The sequence below is a fragment of the Procambarus clarkii genome, chromosome 17, assembly GCF_040958095.1.
Source record: "Procambarus clarkii isolate CNS0578487 chromosome 17, FALCON_Pclarkii_2.0, whole genome shotgun sequence".
NCBI lineage: Eukaryota > Metazoa > Arthropoda > Malacostraca > Decapoda > Cambaridae > Procambarus > Procambarus clarkii.
The window spans coordinates 39,552,811-39,573,020 of NC_091166.1; the positions used below are offsets into that span (position 1 = coordinate 39,552,811).

General features: G+C 43.0%; 1 protein-coding gene across 4 annotated transcripts in view; it reads right to left on the minus strand.

The window, feature by feature from the left end:
* LOC123772404 (uncharacterized) overlaps positions 1–20,210 on the minus strand; it is a 104,478-nt gene that overhangs the window by 15,920 nt on the left and 68,348 nt on the right. For all 4 annotated transcript variants that reach the window (XR_006774647.2, XM_045765517.2, XM_045765516.2 and 1 more), the window contains 6 exons: positions 8,410–8,522; positions 7,198–7,296; positions 5,385–5,535; positions 3,431–3,639; positions 684–927; positions 184–282 (listed from right to left, as the gene is read on the minus strand). Coding sequence is in view for 3 of the 4 variants with exons in the window: in XM_045765517.2 (XP_045621473.2) it covers positions 184–282; positions 684–927; positions 3,431–3,639; positions 5,385–5,535; positions 7,198–7,296; positions 8,410–8,522 (915 nt within the window). In the remaining variant the exon portion in view is untranslated. The remainder of the gene's footprint in view (positions 1–183; positions 283–683; positions 928–3,430; positions 3,640–5,384; positions 5,536–7,197; positions 7,297–8,409; positions 8,523–20,210) is intronic.

Consider the following 20,210-nt stretch of genomic DNA (forward strand, 5'->3'; position numbering starts at 1 on the left):
AAATGTTTCACATCACCTAAAATATAAAAAGCATAAATGCATTTATTCACATTACATACTACAGTATTTATACAGATGCTGTACACTTGGGTGTGACATATTGGTATTAGATATATAATGTACTTTATAACATATTTGCCACAGTATTAACATGGATAAAAATAATAAGTTAGTGTATCTCACCTGCATTTCCCCGTGTGTGGGAGTAGCGCGTGAGTGAACCTGTGGGGGTGGAGACGGCACTGGGGGCAGTTGTCGGTGGGGTTGGTTTGGCACTTTCATCTGAAAATTAAAGGCATTTAACTACCATTAATACCTTGTTCCCACAGCTGTGTCACTTTTCCTAGAGGGGTTGATAGATAGTCTATCCCTAACATTTAAATGGCAGTAAGGCTTTGGTTTGGTTTTTATCTTATGTTATTATGTCTGTGAGAAGACATAATACTAATTAATAGTATAATGATTAATAGTAACCTAAATTTCTCTTATTGCCTTGACCAAATTTAAAGAAAACCAGTGCCATACATATTGCATTATATTTACGCAACAATGAGGAGAGTTTGCTTAGATATTGAGCACATCTACTGAGTTTCATTAACAAAATAAACCTTTCAATAATTCTGCATTATGCTCCACTACATATAATATATACAGGATATGGTGACTAATGTAACAATACATACCTTGCTTTTCAGGCTTCACATACAGCTCTTCATAATCACTTTCTTTTTCCCGAAGGATGAGTGGTGTACCATCAGTTGCAATGTTCTCGTATGGATGAGCATCAATCACTTTTAGTCGCTCTTTAAACAACTCTCTGACAGCTCTGTGCAGAAGAATGTACTGCTCTCTCGTCTGAACCATTGCCACTCGCTGTCGTCGCATGTCTTTCACAAGCCCAAATAAGTCTAGATTTTCTGTTAATCTCTGAAAAACAAATGAATACCAAATTTAGAAGTTTAGTATATTTTTCAATTTTTCTCAGCTGCATTAAATAGTGAAAGAGTGAAGATTCTGAACTCTAAACTAATTCAACCATGATATTCAAATCTAAGCGAATATATATATTGTACTGTGTGTGTTGTATACTTACAATGACAGCTAGACAGAAGAGCAAGTAAAGCTCACAGTAACTGCAAAGTTACCAGAAAGCAAGGGAGTAACCAAAGCCTGAAATTGAATGTTGTATTCTAAGGGGTCAGGCACAGTGGTAGGAAATTCCTGGTGTTAGGCAGTACTATCTTCAAAGCTAAATTCTCTCATGTACTATGCTTGTTAAAACTCATTATTTTTATATCATTCTTTTGTGCTTCACTAGATATGTATTCCATGTATGTGCTGTGTGCTAAAGGACTTATCTGACATAGGTTGTATGCACTGACTTGAAAGAATCCTTGTTTAAGTTTTAGAATGCCATTAGTATGTTTGCATTGTTTAATTTTTTTTGCAATTCTTATGTTATCCTATTTATATGCACTTCAAGTGTCAGTACTAGTACAGTAATATGTACATGCCTCAGTCTTTCTCTTGTTCTGATACATGTGTACAAGTAGTTATATCTTCTGATGGTGCATCTTCCTCGCAGATTCCTTTTCCTCTTTTCATCTTCATTATCTAACACTTGGTAAGATTAATATCTAGTAGTCATATGTGTTCCCACTTCTGCAGTCTGTCTACATTTTCTTGTAGGACTATAATTTTCCTCAGTTTGGCCTCTCCTTATTACTTTCACATTGCTTCAAACACTGACAGGTACAAGCTCACTGTGTTCGATAAGCTTACCTGTCTTTTTCCATATCATGGTGAGCTTGCCAAGAACTCTATGTTTGTCAGACACAACTTTCCTTCTATAAATCCATGGTGTTTCCTCTGTTATACTTTCCCTATTATATATACAGTATATACAGTGGGGCCTCGACTTACAATGGTAATCCGTTCCCAGAGACTGATCGTAAGTCGAAGCGATTTTTCCCATAAGAAATAAAGGGAATTGAATTAATCCGTTCCCCACCCTCCAAAATATTAACTTACAAATACATTTTATACTGAAAACAATGTTTCTTCTAACTACAATACAGGACATAAGTTTATCTTACCTTTATGGAGGTCTCTTGATGGCGTATGGAAGATGGTGATGAGGGTGGAGGAGGAGAGGTGTTACTATTTGGAAGGGGAGTCCCCTTACATTATAACATCAGGCAGTGATGACTTTTCAGGGGTACACTCTTACGTTTTGCCTGCATACCACTAGGACCTGGTTGTGATTCACTACTTGTTTGTCTCACTAAAAACCTTCCCAGAGATTTTTGTTTTCCCATATGTTTTAATTTTTGTCTGTAGTGAGGCATCACAGTGTCATTAAACAGGTTAAGGCAACGGCCTACTGCACAGTGATTTGGGTGAGTCGTTTCAGCAAAAGTTTGCAATTCTTCCCATGCTGCACACATTTTCTTAATTGATGAGGAAGGGACATTCTGTACTGTCTCCTCCTCCCCTGAAGAAATTTCCTCAGTTGTCTCTTGTTGCTGCTCCTTGTGAAGTTCTTCGGTGGTCAGTTCTTCGCTGTGTTCCTCCACCAGCGCGCAACACACAACACTCAGAACACTATGAATGCCACTTCTTTTTCTAAATTTCTCAAACCATCCCCTGCTCGCCTTAAACTCTTTCGCATTTGCATCACTCGTTCCAGGGGTTTTCTTTAAAAGGTCTTCATGCAATTTTCTTGCCTTTTCACAAATGATGGCCTCTGAAACTCTATCACCCGCTAACTCTTTGCTGTGTATCCAAATTAATAATAATTGTTCAACATCCTCAAGTGTTTGTGTTCTATGTTTCATGATTATTGATACGCCTTTTGCCACTTTAGCACTCATAATGTCCTTTTTTTCTTAGCCAGTATGGTGGATATCGTTGACTCGTTCTGCCATGTTTCCACCCTTTTTTTCATTTTTTTCTGATTTTTTCTCAACACAATTTATACTTTAATCTAAGTTAGTACGTGTTTTTCCTGCCCGAAATGCTTTGCGTAATAGTGGCTTTAGGCATTGTATGTACTAGCTCTATCTATAAAACCATCAACTTTTGTATTTCACCTTGTATGTATGTACTTTACCTGAATGAATATTTGTATTTGTATTTGACTGAGATTTGTTGTACTGCCTAGCTAGTGCAACAACCCGCACACCATCTCCACATTTACGAATGATCTCTTGTTTCTGCTCTATGAGGTATTATATGGGTTTTCGTATGTTGAGCCTTACCACTGACTTTCCTGGGACTCATGGCATAATATATAATATATAATGTTCAAAATGCAAAAAATCACCACAAAAGCGGAATTTCTTATAGGCTCGATCCCCAGACTGTTGACACTTCATTGTAGTGTACAATATACAAAACAAACCCCAATAAGGGAACAATGATTACTTACCCCAGCTCTAAGCAGCCCCCATACATAATCAATGGCACAGATGGTTCCTGTTCTCCCACAGCCTGCTGAACAATGTACGAGGACGGGTAAGGTTTCCGAGGCTTGACAGTCGCGCACGAGACGTACCATATCCAGCAATGGCCGGACAGTCTCTGGTACTCCATGGTCAGGCCACAGCACATAGTGGAACTGGCAGATTGTACGTTCTTCTATGGATATGTGGAAATAAATAAATGAGGTACAGTTCTAATCCATTTCAGAACAAACACTTGTTAAGAATAAAAATATATAAAAATCATGGGATTGTCATTAATATTGCAATTGTTATTAACTGACTAACAATGTTTTATGAGTTATTTATTTACAAGGAGTATAACATTTAAATTATTTTATACAGAAATCCTCTTAAATAACAAAAAGTATGCTATCATTTTAACACTGAACCAGAATATAGGTACGTATATAAAATTGGATTTTGTGTAAAATTCCAGCCACTGTTTGTTCCCAAACAACTTTGGTTTATAGATACTCCAGTACAGTATATGACAAAGAAGTTTCCTACCCTTAAAATATTTAGCAACTCATCAATAAATAAAATAGTATTCACCTTTTACAGGCAAACAGCTGATACAATTTATAAAACAGCAAAATAAATGTTAATAAAATATGTAAAATAAATCTTTTACCTGAAATATAGATCATTCCATCATTCTATCAAAATATTGACCATCATTCAACTGAAATATGGGGTCAGAGTTCTGCTGAAATATGGGTCATAATTCTACTGAAACATGGGTCATAATTCTACTGAAACATGGGGACATAATTCTACTGAAACATGGGTTATAATTCTACTGAAACATGGGCCATAATTCTACTGAAACATGGGCCATAATTCTACTGAAACATGGGGCATAATTCTGCTGAAACATGGGCCATAATTTTACTGAAACATGGGACATAATTCTGCTGAAACATGGGCCATAATTTTATTGAAACATGGGACATAATTCTGCCGAAACATGGGACATATTTCTACTGAAACATGGGACATAATTCTGCTGAAACATGGGCCATAATTCTACTGAAACATGGGACATAATTCTGCTGAAACATGGGGACATAATTCTGCTGAAACTTGGGTAATAATTCTACTGAAACATGGGTCATAATTCTACTGAAACATGGGTCATAATTCTACTGAAACACGGGTCATAATTCTACTGAAACATGGGTCATAATCCTACTGAAACAAGGGCCATAATTCTACTGAAACATGGGTCATAATTCTGCTGAATAGTGGGCCATAATTCTACTGAAACTTGGGGTCATAATTCTACTGAAACATGGGTAATAATTCTACTGAAACACGGGTCATAATTCTACTGAAACATGGACCATAATCCTACTGAAACATGGACCATAATCCTACTGAAACATGGGCCATAATTCAGCTGAAACTTGGGACATAATTCTACTGAAACATGGGTAATAATTCTACTGAAACATGGGTAATAATTCTACTGAAACACGGGTCATAATTCTACTGAAACATAGGCCATAATCCTACTGAAACATGGGTCATAATTTTACTGAAACATGGGTCATAATTCTACTGAAACGTGGGCCATAATTCTACTGAAACATGGGTTATAATTCTACTGAAACATGGGTCATAATTCTACTGAAACATGGGCCATAATTCTACTGAAACATGGGCCATAATTCTACTGAAACAAGAGACATACTTCTACTGAAACATGAGTAATAATTCTACTGAAACATGAGTAATAATTCTACTGAAACATGAGTAATAATTCTACTGAAACCTGAGTAATAATTCTACTGAAACATTAACCAACATTCTGTCGAAGTATGACCCATTATCTGACTAGCATCTAAACACTTAATTCTAAAAACAATTCTAAAAAAAATTATGCCAATTTCTACCTACCAGTCTTGCCGGAATCAAAGCTGTATTTTATTTTCAGAGTGCGCACCATGAAATCTGGGCACACCTGTCGGGCCTTCACAAACGACACTGTAACGTTGCCAAACTGCCTCTCCTCATTCTGTGTGTTTACCCAGTAACATTCACACTTGTGCTGTGGAGAGAGAGAGAGAGAAAGACAGAGTTTACATCACATCAATTACAGTAACAACAGCACTGACCTCCAAGTCTAGCTGGGGGGTGCAATCCTAATAGGAAATGTGTTCAGTTAAATGTTATTTTTTTTTAGGTTAAGCAAGTTGATACTATCTGAAGTATGTGACACTGATACTCTTTATGAATGTGTGTGTGTGTGTGTGTGTGTGTGTGTGTGTGTGTGTGTCTGTGTGTGTGTGTGTGTGTGTGTGTGTGTGTGTGTGTGTGTGTGTGTGTGTGTGTGTGTGTGTGTGTGTGTGTGTGTGTGTGTGGAGAGAGAGAAAGAGAGAGAGAGAGAGAGAGAGAGAGAGAGAGAGAGAGAGAGAGAGAGAGAGAGAGAGAGACAGAGACAGACAGACAGACAGACAGACAGACAGACAGACAGACAGACAGACAGACAGACAGACAGACAGACAGACAGACAGATCATTGCTTCATAATGCACTGAAACACAACTTGTTACAAAAAATTATCAAGTTTAAAGTGACTTACAGTTAAGATGGTGTGTGGTACGTTTGATCAAAGGATTAATTTTAAAATACATTTAAATATGGATATATTGTGAGATTTTTTGATAATGTATTTTATAATGCAGACAAGATTTGTTTACAATTACTATAAAATGAGACATTATTAACATGCTATAATCATCCCAGCAACAGACAAATGTAGCATAACATATTACTTTGAGCAAGGTTTTTTAAACTTATTTCTAAAGGAATTACATACAAAAGTTCTGTATTACATTTGCCAAGTGCCAGTAAATAACAACGACAATTACAATCAACAATCAATAAGAATTTAAATCCTGACGAGGTTACGTTGCCAGAAGTAATTTTACTAATGTCAGTAAAACTCTAAACTATAACGAAATTAAAAACACAATGACAGCATAATACAGGTTCAATGATACATAATTATTTGTATTTATGGGGTACATATGAAAGACTGATAACAGTGACCCATTGGCCTGCGGCTCAGTTATCTGATAGAGAAGAAACACTTCTTATCTACTCGAGGGTTGTAAACTGGCTGTTGTTTGTTGTAGATTCAGCTAATCGGAACAAGTTCCAAGTAGCACGGGCTATGGTGAGCCCGTGGTGGACTTACCTGGCACAGGAGAGGACTGGCTGGTTGGGTTGTGTTCCAGGGGGAAAAGTAGTAGGGTAAGGCTTACAATGAGCTATGGGAAGGGAAAGCTCTCCGCCTGCTAAACGGAGTCAGAATGCATCTATTGTAGAGCTCAACTGCCCAAAGAAATAAAAGGATCACTGTAGTGCAGGGGCCAGATTCACGAAAGCACTTACGCAAGCACACTTACGAACGTGTACATTTTTCCTCAATCTTTGACGGCTTTGCTTACATTTATTAAACAGTTTACAAGTATGAAAACTTCCCATTCAACTGTTGTTATTGTTATAAACAGCCTCCTGGTGCTTCGGAGCTCATTAACTGTTTAATAATTGGAAACAAAGCCGCCAAAGACTGAGAAAAGATGTACTGGTTCGTAAGTGCTTTCGTGAATCTGGCCCCAGGTGCTGGAGCCAGAAAGCGCCCACAGGATGAGTATGGAGGGGCTGTAATGGCCATAATAAACTGTGATGGTAGCGGTAAGACCCACCTTGCCACCTTCCGTCTCGTTGGAGGCCATAATGATGACTTGGACCTCGCACTCCACCACCATCCGCCAGAAGTCCGGTACGGTGTGAGGCAGCGGCCCCTGCAACAAATACCTTACTCACACGTACTGAAAATTATCACTTCAATGTTCAACCATGGCAGCTAACATTAAACTCCACACTCAGCCAGTGTCCATACAATATCTCTCAGTCTCTTTACTCTCTCTACCTACGCTACTCTCTTATCCATTGTTCTGCTTCACACATCTCCAATTCCATTAATTTCACTTATTCTCAGTTATCAGAGCATCCTCATTCTCAGTCCACATTCAGTATCATGGACTGGTATCTTTGATCAAAGGATTGAGTTTAAAATACATTTAAATATAGATATTGTGAGATTTTTTGATACTGTATTTTATAATGCAGATAAGATTTGTTTACAATTACTATAATTGTCAATGTCACTGCCACTGCTTGCAAGTGCAGTCACACCTCCCAAACAAGTGCTCGCTTCATGAAGCAGACTGCATTCCAATGACTCCTGCAAGTTTCAGCTTTTAAAACTTACAATATTTTAATATTATTGTGTGAATTAATGCCTTAACAGAGATTTAAAGGTCCTTATACAAGTTCACTGCTGAACGGAACTCACTATAGTTTTTTATGAACTAATAAACATCTAAATACTATTTCACAATTGGACATATAACAGGGGTATTAATGACTTTAGAAAGAACAAATGAAGAGAGAGAGAGAGAGAGAGAGAGAGAGAGAGAGAGAGAGAGAGAGAGAGAGAGAGAGAGAGAGAGAGAGAGAGAGAGAGAGAGAGAGAGAGAGAGAGACTGGGGGGGGGGAATACATGTAAGATATAATGAATTTGAAAAATTGTAAGATGAAAAACGAGAGAATGAAAACCTAAGTGCAAACAAGATGTGCGAGAACATTGAACTGAAAGACGGAATAAGGAAGGGCGGGAGTAAAGCAGAAGGAATAGGGGATAAGAAGATGAGATGGAAGGGGGAAGAAAAAGTAGAAATGAGGAGAATATTAAGATAATCCAGGGAAAGAAAGAAAGATAAGATAATGAAGCATGAGAAAAAAACAAAAAAGACGACGAGGAGTAGGTAAGAGAGAGACGATGAGGACTATAACAGAGTGAGAGAGGAGAGGACTAAAGGTGTGGGGCAGAAGGGTAGTAGAGGAGCAGTCACCTGAGAGCCAATGTAGGCCCTGGAGCCGCTGGCACCTCTGATGTAGTTAGCATTGATGTAGTCGCTGCCCGGCACACCAGGGTAGCTGGACAGCTCCACACGCGTATAGTCATCTGCAACACAACACCTGTCACCTCAACACATATTAAATACTCGAATACACGCAATATCTCTCGTCCATGTATTACTGTATATTATTTACTGTAATACACACATTAACAAGCACCTTCATGAAATGTGATAAAGAACTTGAAAGTCAGTAACATTGGGACGAGGTTTGTCAATGGTGGTGATGGTTATAGTGGTGGTTCTGGTGGAAGTTGGTAGTTGGTGGTGGTAGACGTAATTGGTGGTGGTGGCTACCCGATCTGGTAGAGGTAATTATTGTTGGTGAAGGTAGTTAGTATTGATGGTGGTGGTGGTGGAAGTAATATTAACATTAATATTACAAAGTAATTAGTACTGTAGTTGTTGTGACAGTAGTAGTAGAATAGTAGTAATAGTAATAGCAGCAGTAACTGCAGCAGCAGCAGCAGTAACTGCAGCAGCAGCAGCAGTAACTGCAGCAGCAGCAGCAGAAGTAACTGCAGCAACAGCAGCAGTAACAGTAACAGCAACAGCAGCAGTAACAGTAACAGCAATAGAAATACCAAAAGTCAAATCAGCATAATGGCACAAATAGCAGTAACAGTTTGGCACAGTTCACTCTGCCTGCGGAATTTAAATCAGTGTACAAGTTTGCAGGACTGACGGGCACTTTTTATGTGTAAAATAGCAGTGCTGAACTGTCCGCATGTTGAGCACTTCCGCGCACGCCATATGCAGACCCGCAGGTGGTGGTGATCAGCTGACACTCAACACGGCGGGCACCTCACCTTCACATCCTTATCACTTCTTATCACCGTGTGACTGATGCGTTTTATAAATGTCCTGACCTTGGAGATTTAGTGCTCTTGAAGTTATGGTTGGAGGTGGCTTCCATGACTTGTAGTACACTCCACGTGCAGACCACGCTTACAGGCTGCCAATATTCTTTATTCTACTGAATACTGACGGGTTCCTGGCAGTGGCTGGAATGGTCTGTTTCTTCTCCCACCCTTGTTTTCCCATCTTCCCTTTGACCTCCCCTGTCCCCCATCCCCTTGGTCCACCCCTTTCAGTCCTCCTCCCTTTCCTCTCCTCCCCCCATACTTCCCCCTTTCCCCCATCCCCTTAGACCTCCCTCCTCTGCCCTCCCCACCTCTTCCCCTTCTCTCTGAAAATGTAATATTAAGAAAGCCCCTCCCACCCCCTACCTCCATCCTGGTAAACTTCACACTCTACGGATATCTCATTCCAAACTTCATCCTTGATTCATTTCAGAAATAATGAAAATCTCTTGAGGGTGTTGGATTACACGCTATATTTCTTAAAGCATTTAACTTAGTCGTAGCCCGACCAGCCTATGACCATCTCATACCCCATCCCATTTTTCCTACAAATTTAAGTGAGCCTAGCCCCAAGCGTCTGGCCTCTAACTTTGGACAAACACACAGACATTCTCTCTGAGATATATATAGATGTGTGTGTGTGTGTGTGTGTGTGTGTGTGTGTGTGTGTGTGTGTGTGTGTGTGTGTGTGTGTGTGTGTGTGTGTGTGTGTGTTACTCTTGGCCCATGCAGCAAGTGTATTAAGAACTTTCTTAAAAACGGTTGCGTTCTAGATTCTTCGACTGCCAGTTTTCTGTTTCAGCGCCTCAATGTAGCGACTCAAAGAGTGGACGCTTACTATCCAAGGTTCCCATCCGGAATCTGATGAAAGACCTCAAGTAAATTTTCTTCAGTTTCTCTGTGTTTATGTTAAACTGCAATTTAGCAATTGCAACTGTAATGTTGGCCAAATTAGTCAAACAAAACAAGGAACTGGTTAATACACGCGGCTTCCATTCGCGCATGTAACAGATAATCCCCAATAACCCGACAGAACTCTTAAAGAAAATCCTTTAAAGGAAAACGCAGTAATTACATGTGTGTTGAGTGGAGGGCGAGGGCCTGAGTGCGGGCCACAGAGTGCGGGCCACGGAGTGCGGGCCACAGAGTGCGGGCCACAGAGTGCGGGCCACAGAGTGCGGGCCACAGAGTGCGGGCCACAGAGTGCGGGCCACAGAGTGCGGGCCACAGAGTGCGGGCCACGGAGTGCGGGCCACAGAGTGCGAGCCACAGAGTGCGGGCCACAGAGTGCGAGCCACAGAGTGCGGGCCACAGAGTGCGGGCCACAGAGTGCGGGCCACAGAGTGCGGGCTACAGAGTGCGGGCCGCGGGGTCACTGCCTGCTCACTTGACCACACAGTTTTATGTCAAACAAACGGTACGTGAGTGACTACACCACAACTTCACCTGCTTGATGGGGTTCTGGGAGTTCTTCTTCTCCCCCAGCCCGGCCCGAGGCCAGACTTGACTTTAGACTTTGCTTCTGTTCCTTGTGTATTTATTCATAAGTGCAGGAAACGCTAGGAGCGGTTGTTAATATATTAACGTTATATAACATTTGGTTACACTAAGTACTCAAACCAAGCAGTCATACCAAGCTTGTATAATTGCCACCAAACAGTTACACCAAATGTACAAATGATCTCAAACAGCTTCGCCCTCACACCAGCACTAAATAATCACGATACACAGTGTTAAATGAAAAAGTATATGAGTATATTTTGAGAATTAGTCTAATCTGAAAGAATCCCAATACGATTCTAATGTTTCATGCACAGAATAGTTTGGGATCTTACATGAAGTGAATACATTATAAAACTAATCTCTCTGAGATGATTAGAAGACCGATCTCCAAGAGTGTCTTTAATCTCTGGTTGTCGTTTACTGCGGGTTCGAGTCAGTCAATCCAAACTCCTTGTTGAAAAAGTGGAACGTGATTCGCTAACTTAAACGTGCCAACTATTAAGCTCGTCCCCGCCTACCACAAGTCCGTTTCAGCCAATCAGAACAGGTTATTAAAAAATGCCGGGAAGGTGATTGGCTACTATAATGACGTTCAAAGCTGGATACTGACGCTTCTTTCAAGGGGTCCAGTTGCCCGTTGAGATATTGATTCAATGAAATATTTGAATGGAACTTGGAGGAACAATAGCATGAAATACGGAGGCAGTGATGAACACTGCGAGGCATCAGTGTGTCGCGCTAACACTCAGGAGACACAACACTTGGGTGAGAATGGCGGGAGTGTTGTCGGCAAATGTCGCCAGCTGCGAGCACAGGCCATGACCAAGGACGGTTTGTGACTTGCACCTGACGTAACACGCCCGCACGCACGCACGCACACAGACACACACACTGTGGCGCGGGTTCGATTCCCGCACGAGGCAGAAACAAATGGGCAAAGTTTCTTTCACCCTAAGTGCCCCTGTTACCTAGCAGTAAATAGGTACCTGGGAGTTAGTCAGCTGTCACGGGCTGCTTCCTGGGGTGTGTGTGTGTGGTGTGGAGAAAAAAAAAAAAGTAGTTAGTAAACAGTTGATTGACAGTTGAGAGGCGGACCGAAAGAGCAAAGCTCAACCCCCGCAAAAACACAACTAGTAAACACAACTAGTAAACAGAAATTCTGAAGAGGAAATTCTTCAGGAGTCAGAGAAGGAAAAAGACTTGGGGGTTGATATCACGCCAGACCTGTCTCCTGCAGCACATATCAAGCGGATAACATCAGCGGCATATGCCAAACTGGCCAACATACGAACGGCATTCAGAAACTTGTGTAAAGAATCATTCAGAACTTTGTATACCACATATGTCAGGCCAATCCTGGAGTATGCAGCCCCAGCATGGAGTCCATATCTAGTCAAGGATAAGACTAAACTGGAAAAGGTTCAAAGGTTTGCCACCAGACTAGTACCCGAGCTGAGAGGTATGAGCTACGAGGAGAGACTACGGGAATTGAACCTCACTTCGCTGGAAGACAGAAGAGTTAGGGGGGACATGATCACCACATTCAAGATTCTGAAGGGAATTGATAGGGTAGATAAAGACAGTCTATTTAACACAAGGGGAACACGCACAAGGGGACACAGGTGGAAACTGAGTGCCCAAATGAGCCACAGAGATATTAGAAAGAACTTTTTTAGTGTCAGAGTGGTTGACAAATGTAATGCATTAGGCAGTGATGTGGTGGAGGCTGACTCCATACACAGTTTCAAGTGTAGATATGACAGAGCCCAGTAGGCTCAGGAATCTGTTCACCTGTTGATTGACGGTTGAGAGGCGGGACCAAAGAGCCAGAGCTCAACCCCCGCAAACACAACTAGGTGAGTACAGACACACACACACACACACACACACACACACACACACACACACACACACACACACACACACACACACACACACACACACACACACATTTTTTCAGTGTCAGAGTAGTTAATAAATGGAATGCACTAGGAAGTGATGTGGTGGAGGCTGACTCCATACACAGTTTCAAATGTAGATATGATAGAGCCCAGTAGGCTCAGGAATCTGTACACCAGTTGATTGACAGTTGAGAGGCGGGACCAAAGAGCCAAAGCTCAACCCCCGCAAGCACAATTAGGTGAGTACACACACACACACACACACACACACACACACACACACACACACACACACACACACACACACACACACACACACAGCTGAGAGCTGAGGCTGAGAGGTATGAGCTACGAGGAGAGATTACGGGAATTAAACCTCACGTCGCTAGAAGACAGAAGAGTTAGGGGGGATATGATCACCACAGTACAAGATTCTCAGATGAATTGACAAGGGTAGATAAAGACAGGCTATTTAACACAAGGGGCACACGCACTAGGGGTACACAGGTGGAAATTGAGTGCCCAAATGAGCCACAGAGATATTAGAAAGAATTTGTTTAGTGTCAGGAGTAGTTGACGAATGGAATGCACTAGGAAGTGATGTGGTGGAGGCTGACTTCATACACAGTTTCAAGTGTAAACATGACAGAGCTCTAGAAGCTCAGGAATCTGTACAGCAGCAGACTGGTGGTGAATCAGTCACCGCCGTATCGTAACCGAATCGTAACAGCTGTCTACGAGGAGGAACCATTAGGCCTGAGAGTAGTGATTGGTGCAGCTGGTTTTCAACTCAAAGATCCCGGGTTCAATTCCTGTGACAGGACGAGACGTTTTGGCATCGTGTTTTACACCTTACACCAGATGCCTCTGTTGACCCAATAAGTAATAAATTGGTATCCGGGAGTTAGGCAACAGTTATGGGATGAGTTCTGGGGAAGGTCAGTAATGGGACAAGGAGACCTTGACAAGCCTAATAGGTTCCTGTCCCCGACAATGGAACAGCAAAACCAAGTAACAAGCAGAGTCCCTCACGGACCTGTCCTTGAACCCCTCGTATTCGTGAGTGATGTCAACTACCCGCAGGAAGGATAGCCCCATTCACCTCAATGTTTACAATGATGCCAAACTCATCACGCTAAAAATGGACTAAAATAAATTACAATAAGACTTATATAAACTGCATGAATGGTCCGACACTTGGTTGCAAGAGCTCAATCCCCAGCAAGTGCAAGGTAGTGAAGATGGACGCAGGACATTAAAGGTCACAGTAGTCAAGGTACAGGCGGGTGGTAACCCTTCCAGGAGTTACACAAGGGAAAGTATCTAGAGGTAGACCTCACTGTCATCCTCAACCAGGTAACATCTCAGGCATTTGCAAGTGTGGTAACATTATTATATAATGTATAATATATACATTATATATATACATAAACATAATTAAAATGAAAATACACATGTATTATAATAATAATCAAGAGACATGTAATTTGCCAGCCATGAGTGGAGCAGCGGTGTTGGCCCCGGAAGATGGCTCGCTGCTCACTCATTACAGTCTGACAATTGTGGCCAGTTTAGACAAGTATACCCGTTAACTGGGGAGATGGGGGGGGGGGAGGATCATTACCCGCCAAACAGGAGGCAGCCAATCCTTCCCCTGAGACCTGCCCCCCCCCCCCACCCCACCCCCACCCCCAGCCGCAGCGCAACAGGTGGCCCGGGAGCTGAGGACAGGTGTGTGTGAGTATGTGTGTGTGTGTGTGTGTGTGTGTGTGTGTGTGTGTGTGTGTGTGTGTGTGTGTGTGTGTGTGTGTGTGTGTGTGTGTGTGTGTGTGTGTGTGTGTGTGTGTGTGTGAGTGTGTGCCGGTGTGTGCCGCGACACTCACACCACCTCATACAGTTACTGTCCCGAGACCACTGAACGCCTCATAACTGGCTGTTTATTACTGTCATTTGTCTGTCAGCCTTCTGGTCTTCCTGCTTGCCCGTCTGCTGTCTGTCTGACTCTGCCCGCCAGCCAGTCATCCAGCCAACCGTAATGTGGGACCTGGTTGTAAAGCGATTTGCTGGTCATGTTCCAGGGAAAACTAGTAGGTTAAAGCTTAAGCTGAGCTATGGGAAGAATTACAAATTGACATCTGCCCGAAACGCTGCGCGTACTAGTGGCTTTACAAGATTGTAAATACTATGCTATGTATTCTCTCTAACCCAATGTACCTTCTTGTATATAAATAAATAAATAAATAAATAAATAAACATGCAAAATCTAGAACAAACAATACATCTGTACTGGACACCTGCGCGAGGGCAAACAGACTTTCACAGATGACAACACAGAAATGAGTGAAATACTGAGGCATTAATAATATTCCGTTTTCACTGAACCCTTGAACACACTGACGATCAATAACCAAACCAATTCTTGATGAATGTGACCCCAACATGGAGCTATATATATATATGAGATGTGCTCTCAAACTCACTGGGTCGCCCCAATTCAAGAGAGAACAGCGTGCCAAGGTCACATTTAGACCCCCACGACGATTTTTGGCACTGCCCGCCAGCTACACATGAAAATATTCAACAAAAAATAAGATAGTTTTTTTTATCTTATGAGAGGGAAGGGAAAGGTAAAGGGAGAGGGTTCCATGGTTAAATGGATGGATAGATAAATAGATTTAGATGGATAGATAAACAGTGAGAAAGACAGTGTTTGTCTGCCGGTCCAAGGCTGGAGGCCAGACGCTCGGGGCTAGTCTTACCCAAATGTGTAGGGAAAATGGTGTGGGGAACGGGACTGACACAGACTGCATGAGGTAGGCCTAAGTTAAATGCTTTAAGAAGTATGTCATGTAACCAAACACCCCCGAATGATTTTCATGAAGTCTGAAATTAATCTGGAATGAAATAGAGAATGTAATGCCCGTAGAGTGTGTAGTTACTCTAAGTTGAATTAGATCTAGGTATCCCCATCTCTGCTGTCAAAACTGTATTGGTCCAAACACTCAGGTCTGATAGGAAAGAAATTACTGACTCCCAACGACCTGAAAGTACTAGTATAAAAAGCTATAATTTGTTCAGATCTGAAACCTACATCTATGGGCAGCACAAAACGTGCACTAGACTGTGTGACACAGTGGTTGCAAGGATCAGGTTGGGTTACCGTTACCTGTGGCAGGTGGCTGCAGGTGACGGATCTCCCAATCCTGAGCACTCCAGTTGCAAACTCTGTGAGCAGGAACTGCGGCATGATTTCCCGCACTACATCACCGAATGCCCAGTTATTAGACCTTTCAGACCAGTTGGCATGAGGTACCTGGAGCTTTGCAATTACTTTATTCACTCTCGTATTCTTGAAGATATCCTCACAGTGTACCCTAAATTTGCCAGTGCAGGCTATTAAACACATGGCTCTGTATGACTAACCATCCTGCGAGATGGGGACTTGTATTACCACTGCTACCTTATTCAATCTTGTGTTGATGATATCCTCAAAATGCTTCCGGAGTCTGCCAGTGCAGACCGCCTATCACATGCCTCTGTATGACTAACCATCCTGTGTGATGGGGATGTTTTAGCATCACCTAGTTAGCTTTTTTGACACACTGTACTCCATATAGTCTAGAGCAGCTGCACTAATGCAGATGTACCTCATGTATTAATAAAAAAAAAATTATTAATACATTAGGTGCATCTGCATTTGTGCAGCTACCCGGTAAAGTTACTCCCACCGTTTATCAGCAAAATTACTTTTAATATATTTTCTGAGAGAAGGGGAAGCGAGGATAGAGCACGGATAGGTGGAGGAGGGGGAGAGGGGAGAAGGGAAGGTGGAGCGGGAGAGGTAGGGAGTGTGGCGGTCAGCAAGCCATGGTGAGGTTGGTGAGGACCAGCGTGGCCGACTATGGTCTCAGGATGTGACACATTACGGTATCACATCAGCCGCCTCACCCTAGTAACTGGACACCGGAAATTGTGTCGTCCCCTGCTTCCTTATTCTATTGCCATCCCCCCCTCCCTCCCCTCCCTCCCTCCCTCCCTCCCTTTTATCTCCTCCCCCTTCCCGACCCTTCCAATTCTCCTTTCTCCATCTCCTTACGTCTCTTCCTCCCTTCTGTCAGTTTTCTCCGTCTCTCTTCCTTGCATTTCCTCTTTACTTCCTCCCATGCCATCATTCACCCCCTTCTAGTTTCTTCTTTAATGCTCTCTTCCTTTCCACTCTCTCCTTCCTATTAACACCGGTCCTTACTTCCCTAGACTCTCCTTGGCCCTAAAGTATTTCCTTCTACTTTCCTGCCCCGCCCCTCCCCATCCCTCTCACCCGTTCCACCCTTCCCTACGACTGCTGACCAGCTGCTTGGTTTAGCGGTCGCCTCCGTTTCCCATTGTAATGTTGGCTTCTTCCCACCAGGGGCCACCGAAGCCCAAGTCTAACTCCCGGTTATCTGGAGTGTTCCTGGATGACGTTCTGGGAGTTCTTGTGCTCCCCAAGCCCGGCCCGATGCCAGGCCTGACTTGTGAGAGCTTGGTGCAACATGTTGCTTGGAGCAGCCGATTCACAATTGTAAAGAAAAATGATAGGTTGGATAACAAGAATCTTTCAAACAAGAGATGCTGTACCAATGACGATACTCTTCAAGACGCTAGTGCTCTCTAGAGTGGAATACTGTTGAACAATGACAGCCATTTTCAAAGCTGGATAAGTTGCTGATCTGGAGAGTGTAGAGATCCTTCACTGCCAAAATCCCTTCAATAAACATCTAAATTACTGGGACCGACCAAAATGCCTAAAATTCTATTTTCTAGAGCGCAGGCGGAAGAATAAATACTAATTTACACGTGGAAAATAATAGAGGGCTGGTCTCAAACCTGCACACAGAAATAACATCACATGAGACCAGAAGGCATGGCAGGATGTGCAGAATACCCCCGTTGAAGAGCAGAGGTGCAACAGGTACTCTGAGAGAGAACTATCAACATTAAAGGCCCGAGACTGTTCAACACGCTTCCACTACACATACCTTGATGCCATCGTGAGGTTTTATAATGATAAGTTCTTTCTCTCTGTCTCCCACGCGAACAGATGCGCCCACACCCACCCACCCCCGGGATACGCCCACAAACACACTCCTATCCCTTCGTCACGCCCACACCCCCACTCGCACCGTCCGGCGACGCCCACACACCCCCAGTGAGTCCTCAAACACCCACTAACATAGCTGATGTGCACATTGCAACATTTAAGTGGCCAAGTACCGCCTTCTCAAGTCTTATTACTGTCATCCAACACTAACCGTCGCCCGCGCCCACACCATTACCTTCCTCTCTCACACTCAAGACGCAGCACACATGTGGCTACACCACAAGATTATAGGTCAAGGCAGGTGTACGCCACCATACAGATGCACTTAGCCCCATCAATTTCACCACAGGTGCACACCAATAAATAAATGAATCAATAACAATGAAATTGGTTTATCTGTTGACAATTTTAAGTTATTCTCCTCCCAAAGGCTGGCCATCACAGCCAGGATGATCAGGTAACGCCAGCACAAACTTATCCAGTTCTTTGAAAGCTTCCACTGTTGTTACAGCAACAACATTGGTTACATGTGTTGGTATGATATTGAGGAGTGTTGGGGCTCTAGTGTTAGGGCTCTAGTGGCGGGGCTCTAGTGTTAGGGCTCTAGTGGTGGGGCTCTAGTGTTGACAGTGGTCACTAACTGGTCATGGTGACCACACTTCTCAAAGGTTTACACTTCCTCTCATATCTCTCGCCCCAGAATGTTGTCATTATATTGGTCAGGTCTGGGACCATGTTGTCATGTGTATGTTGTTATATCTCTCTCGTCTATGTTTATGGAGTGTAGTTTGTGCGCTTAGAGTCCGGCCCCGCTGTTTACCTGCGGCACTGACTCTATGCCGACTGTAGAGGAGCTCTCTACATCTACTCTATATCTCGCTTGCCTTCAAAAGGCAGCATTTGTCACGTGTATGTTGTGGTCAGTATGAGAACTTTCCCGCTCACTTCTGGTCACCACAACTCTTGCAGTTGGTATCCATATTTGTCACCAGCTACAGACAGACAGAAAGGCAGACACACAAACACACACACACTGCATTTTCCTGGACTGCCAAAAAGCCTTTGACACAGTACCCCATAAAAGGCTGTTAAAAAAGATGGAGCAACAGGCAGGAGTAAAAGGGAAGGTGCTCCAGTGGATAAGGGAGTACTTAAGCAACAGGAAACAGCGAGTAATGGTGAGGAGGGAGACATCAGAGTGGCGAGATGTCACCCCACAGGGCTCAGTACTTGGACCCATCCTGTTTCTAATATATGTAAACGATCTTCCGGAGGGTATAGACTCGTTCCTCTCAATGTTTGCTGATGATGCAAAAATTATGAGAAGAATCAAGACGGATGAAGATAAACAGAGACTACAGGATGACCTGGACAAACTGGAGGAATGGTCTTGAAAATGGCTGCTAAAGTTTAACTCAGGAAAGTGTAAGGTAATGAAATTAGGCGAAGGGAGCAGGAGGCTGAACACAAGGTATCATCTGGGAGGTGAAATCCTGCAAGAGTCAAATAGAGAGAAAGATGTGGGGGTTGATATCACACCAAACCTGTCCCCAGAGGCCCACATCAAAAGAATATCATCAGCGGCATATGCTAGACTGGCCAACATAAGAACTGCCTTTAGAAACGTATAGTAAGGAATCGTTCAGGACCCTGTATACCACTTATGTAAGATCAATCCTGGAGTATGCAGTTCCAGCCTGGAGTCCATACCTAGTTAAACACAAGACAAAGTTAGAGAAGATCCAGCGGTATGCCACCAGGCTCGTCCCGGAACTGAGAGGAATGAGCTATGAGGAAAGGCTAAAGGAGCTGAACGTCACATCCCTGGAAAACAGAAGAGTAAGGGGGAGACATGATAACCACCTACAAAATTTTCAGGGTAATTGACAGGGTGGACAAAGACAAACTTTTCAGCACGGGAGGGACACGAACAAGGGGACACAGGTGGGAACTTAGTACCTAGATGAGCCACAGAGACGTTGGAAAGAATTTTTTCAGTGTCAGAGTAGTTAATAAATGGAATGCACTAGGCAGTGATGTGGTGGAGGCTGACTCCATACACAGTTTTAAATATAGATATGATAGAGTCCAGTAGGCTCAGGAATCTGTACACCAGTTGATTGACAGTTGAGAGGCGGGACCAAAAAGCCAAAGTTCAACCCCCGCAAGCGCAAATAGGTGAGTACACACACACAATATATATGAGACTGCATGAATGCGCAAGCCATTAGTCACTAAGAACTCTTTTGACCCGACCAGGATTCGAACCCTCGCCGCCCGAATCACCCCCTTGGGGTTCATGGAGTGGGGGAGATGGGGGGAAAAGTTCGAATCCTGGTCGGGTCAAAAGAGTTCTTAGTGATGGTGAGGTGGTTCCAACTGACACGT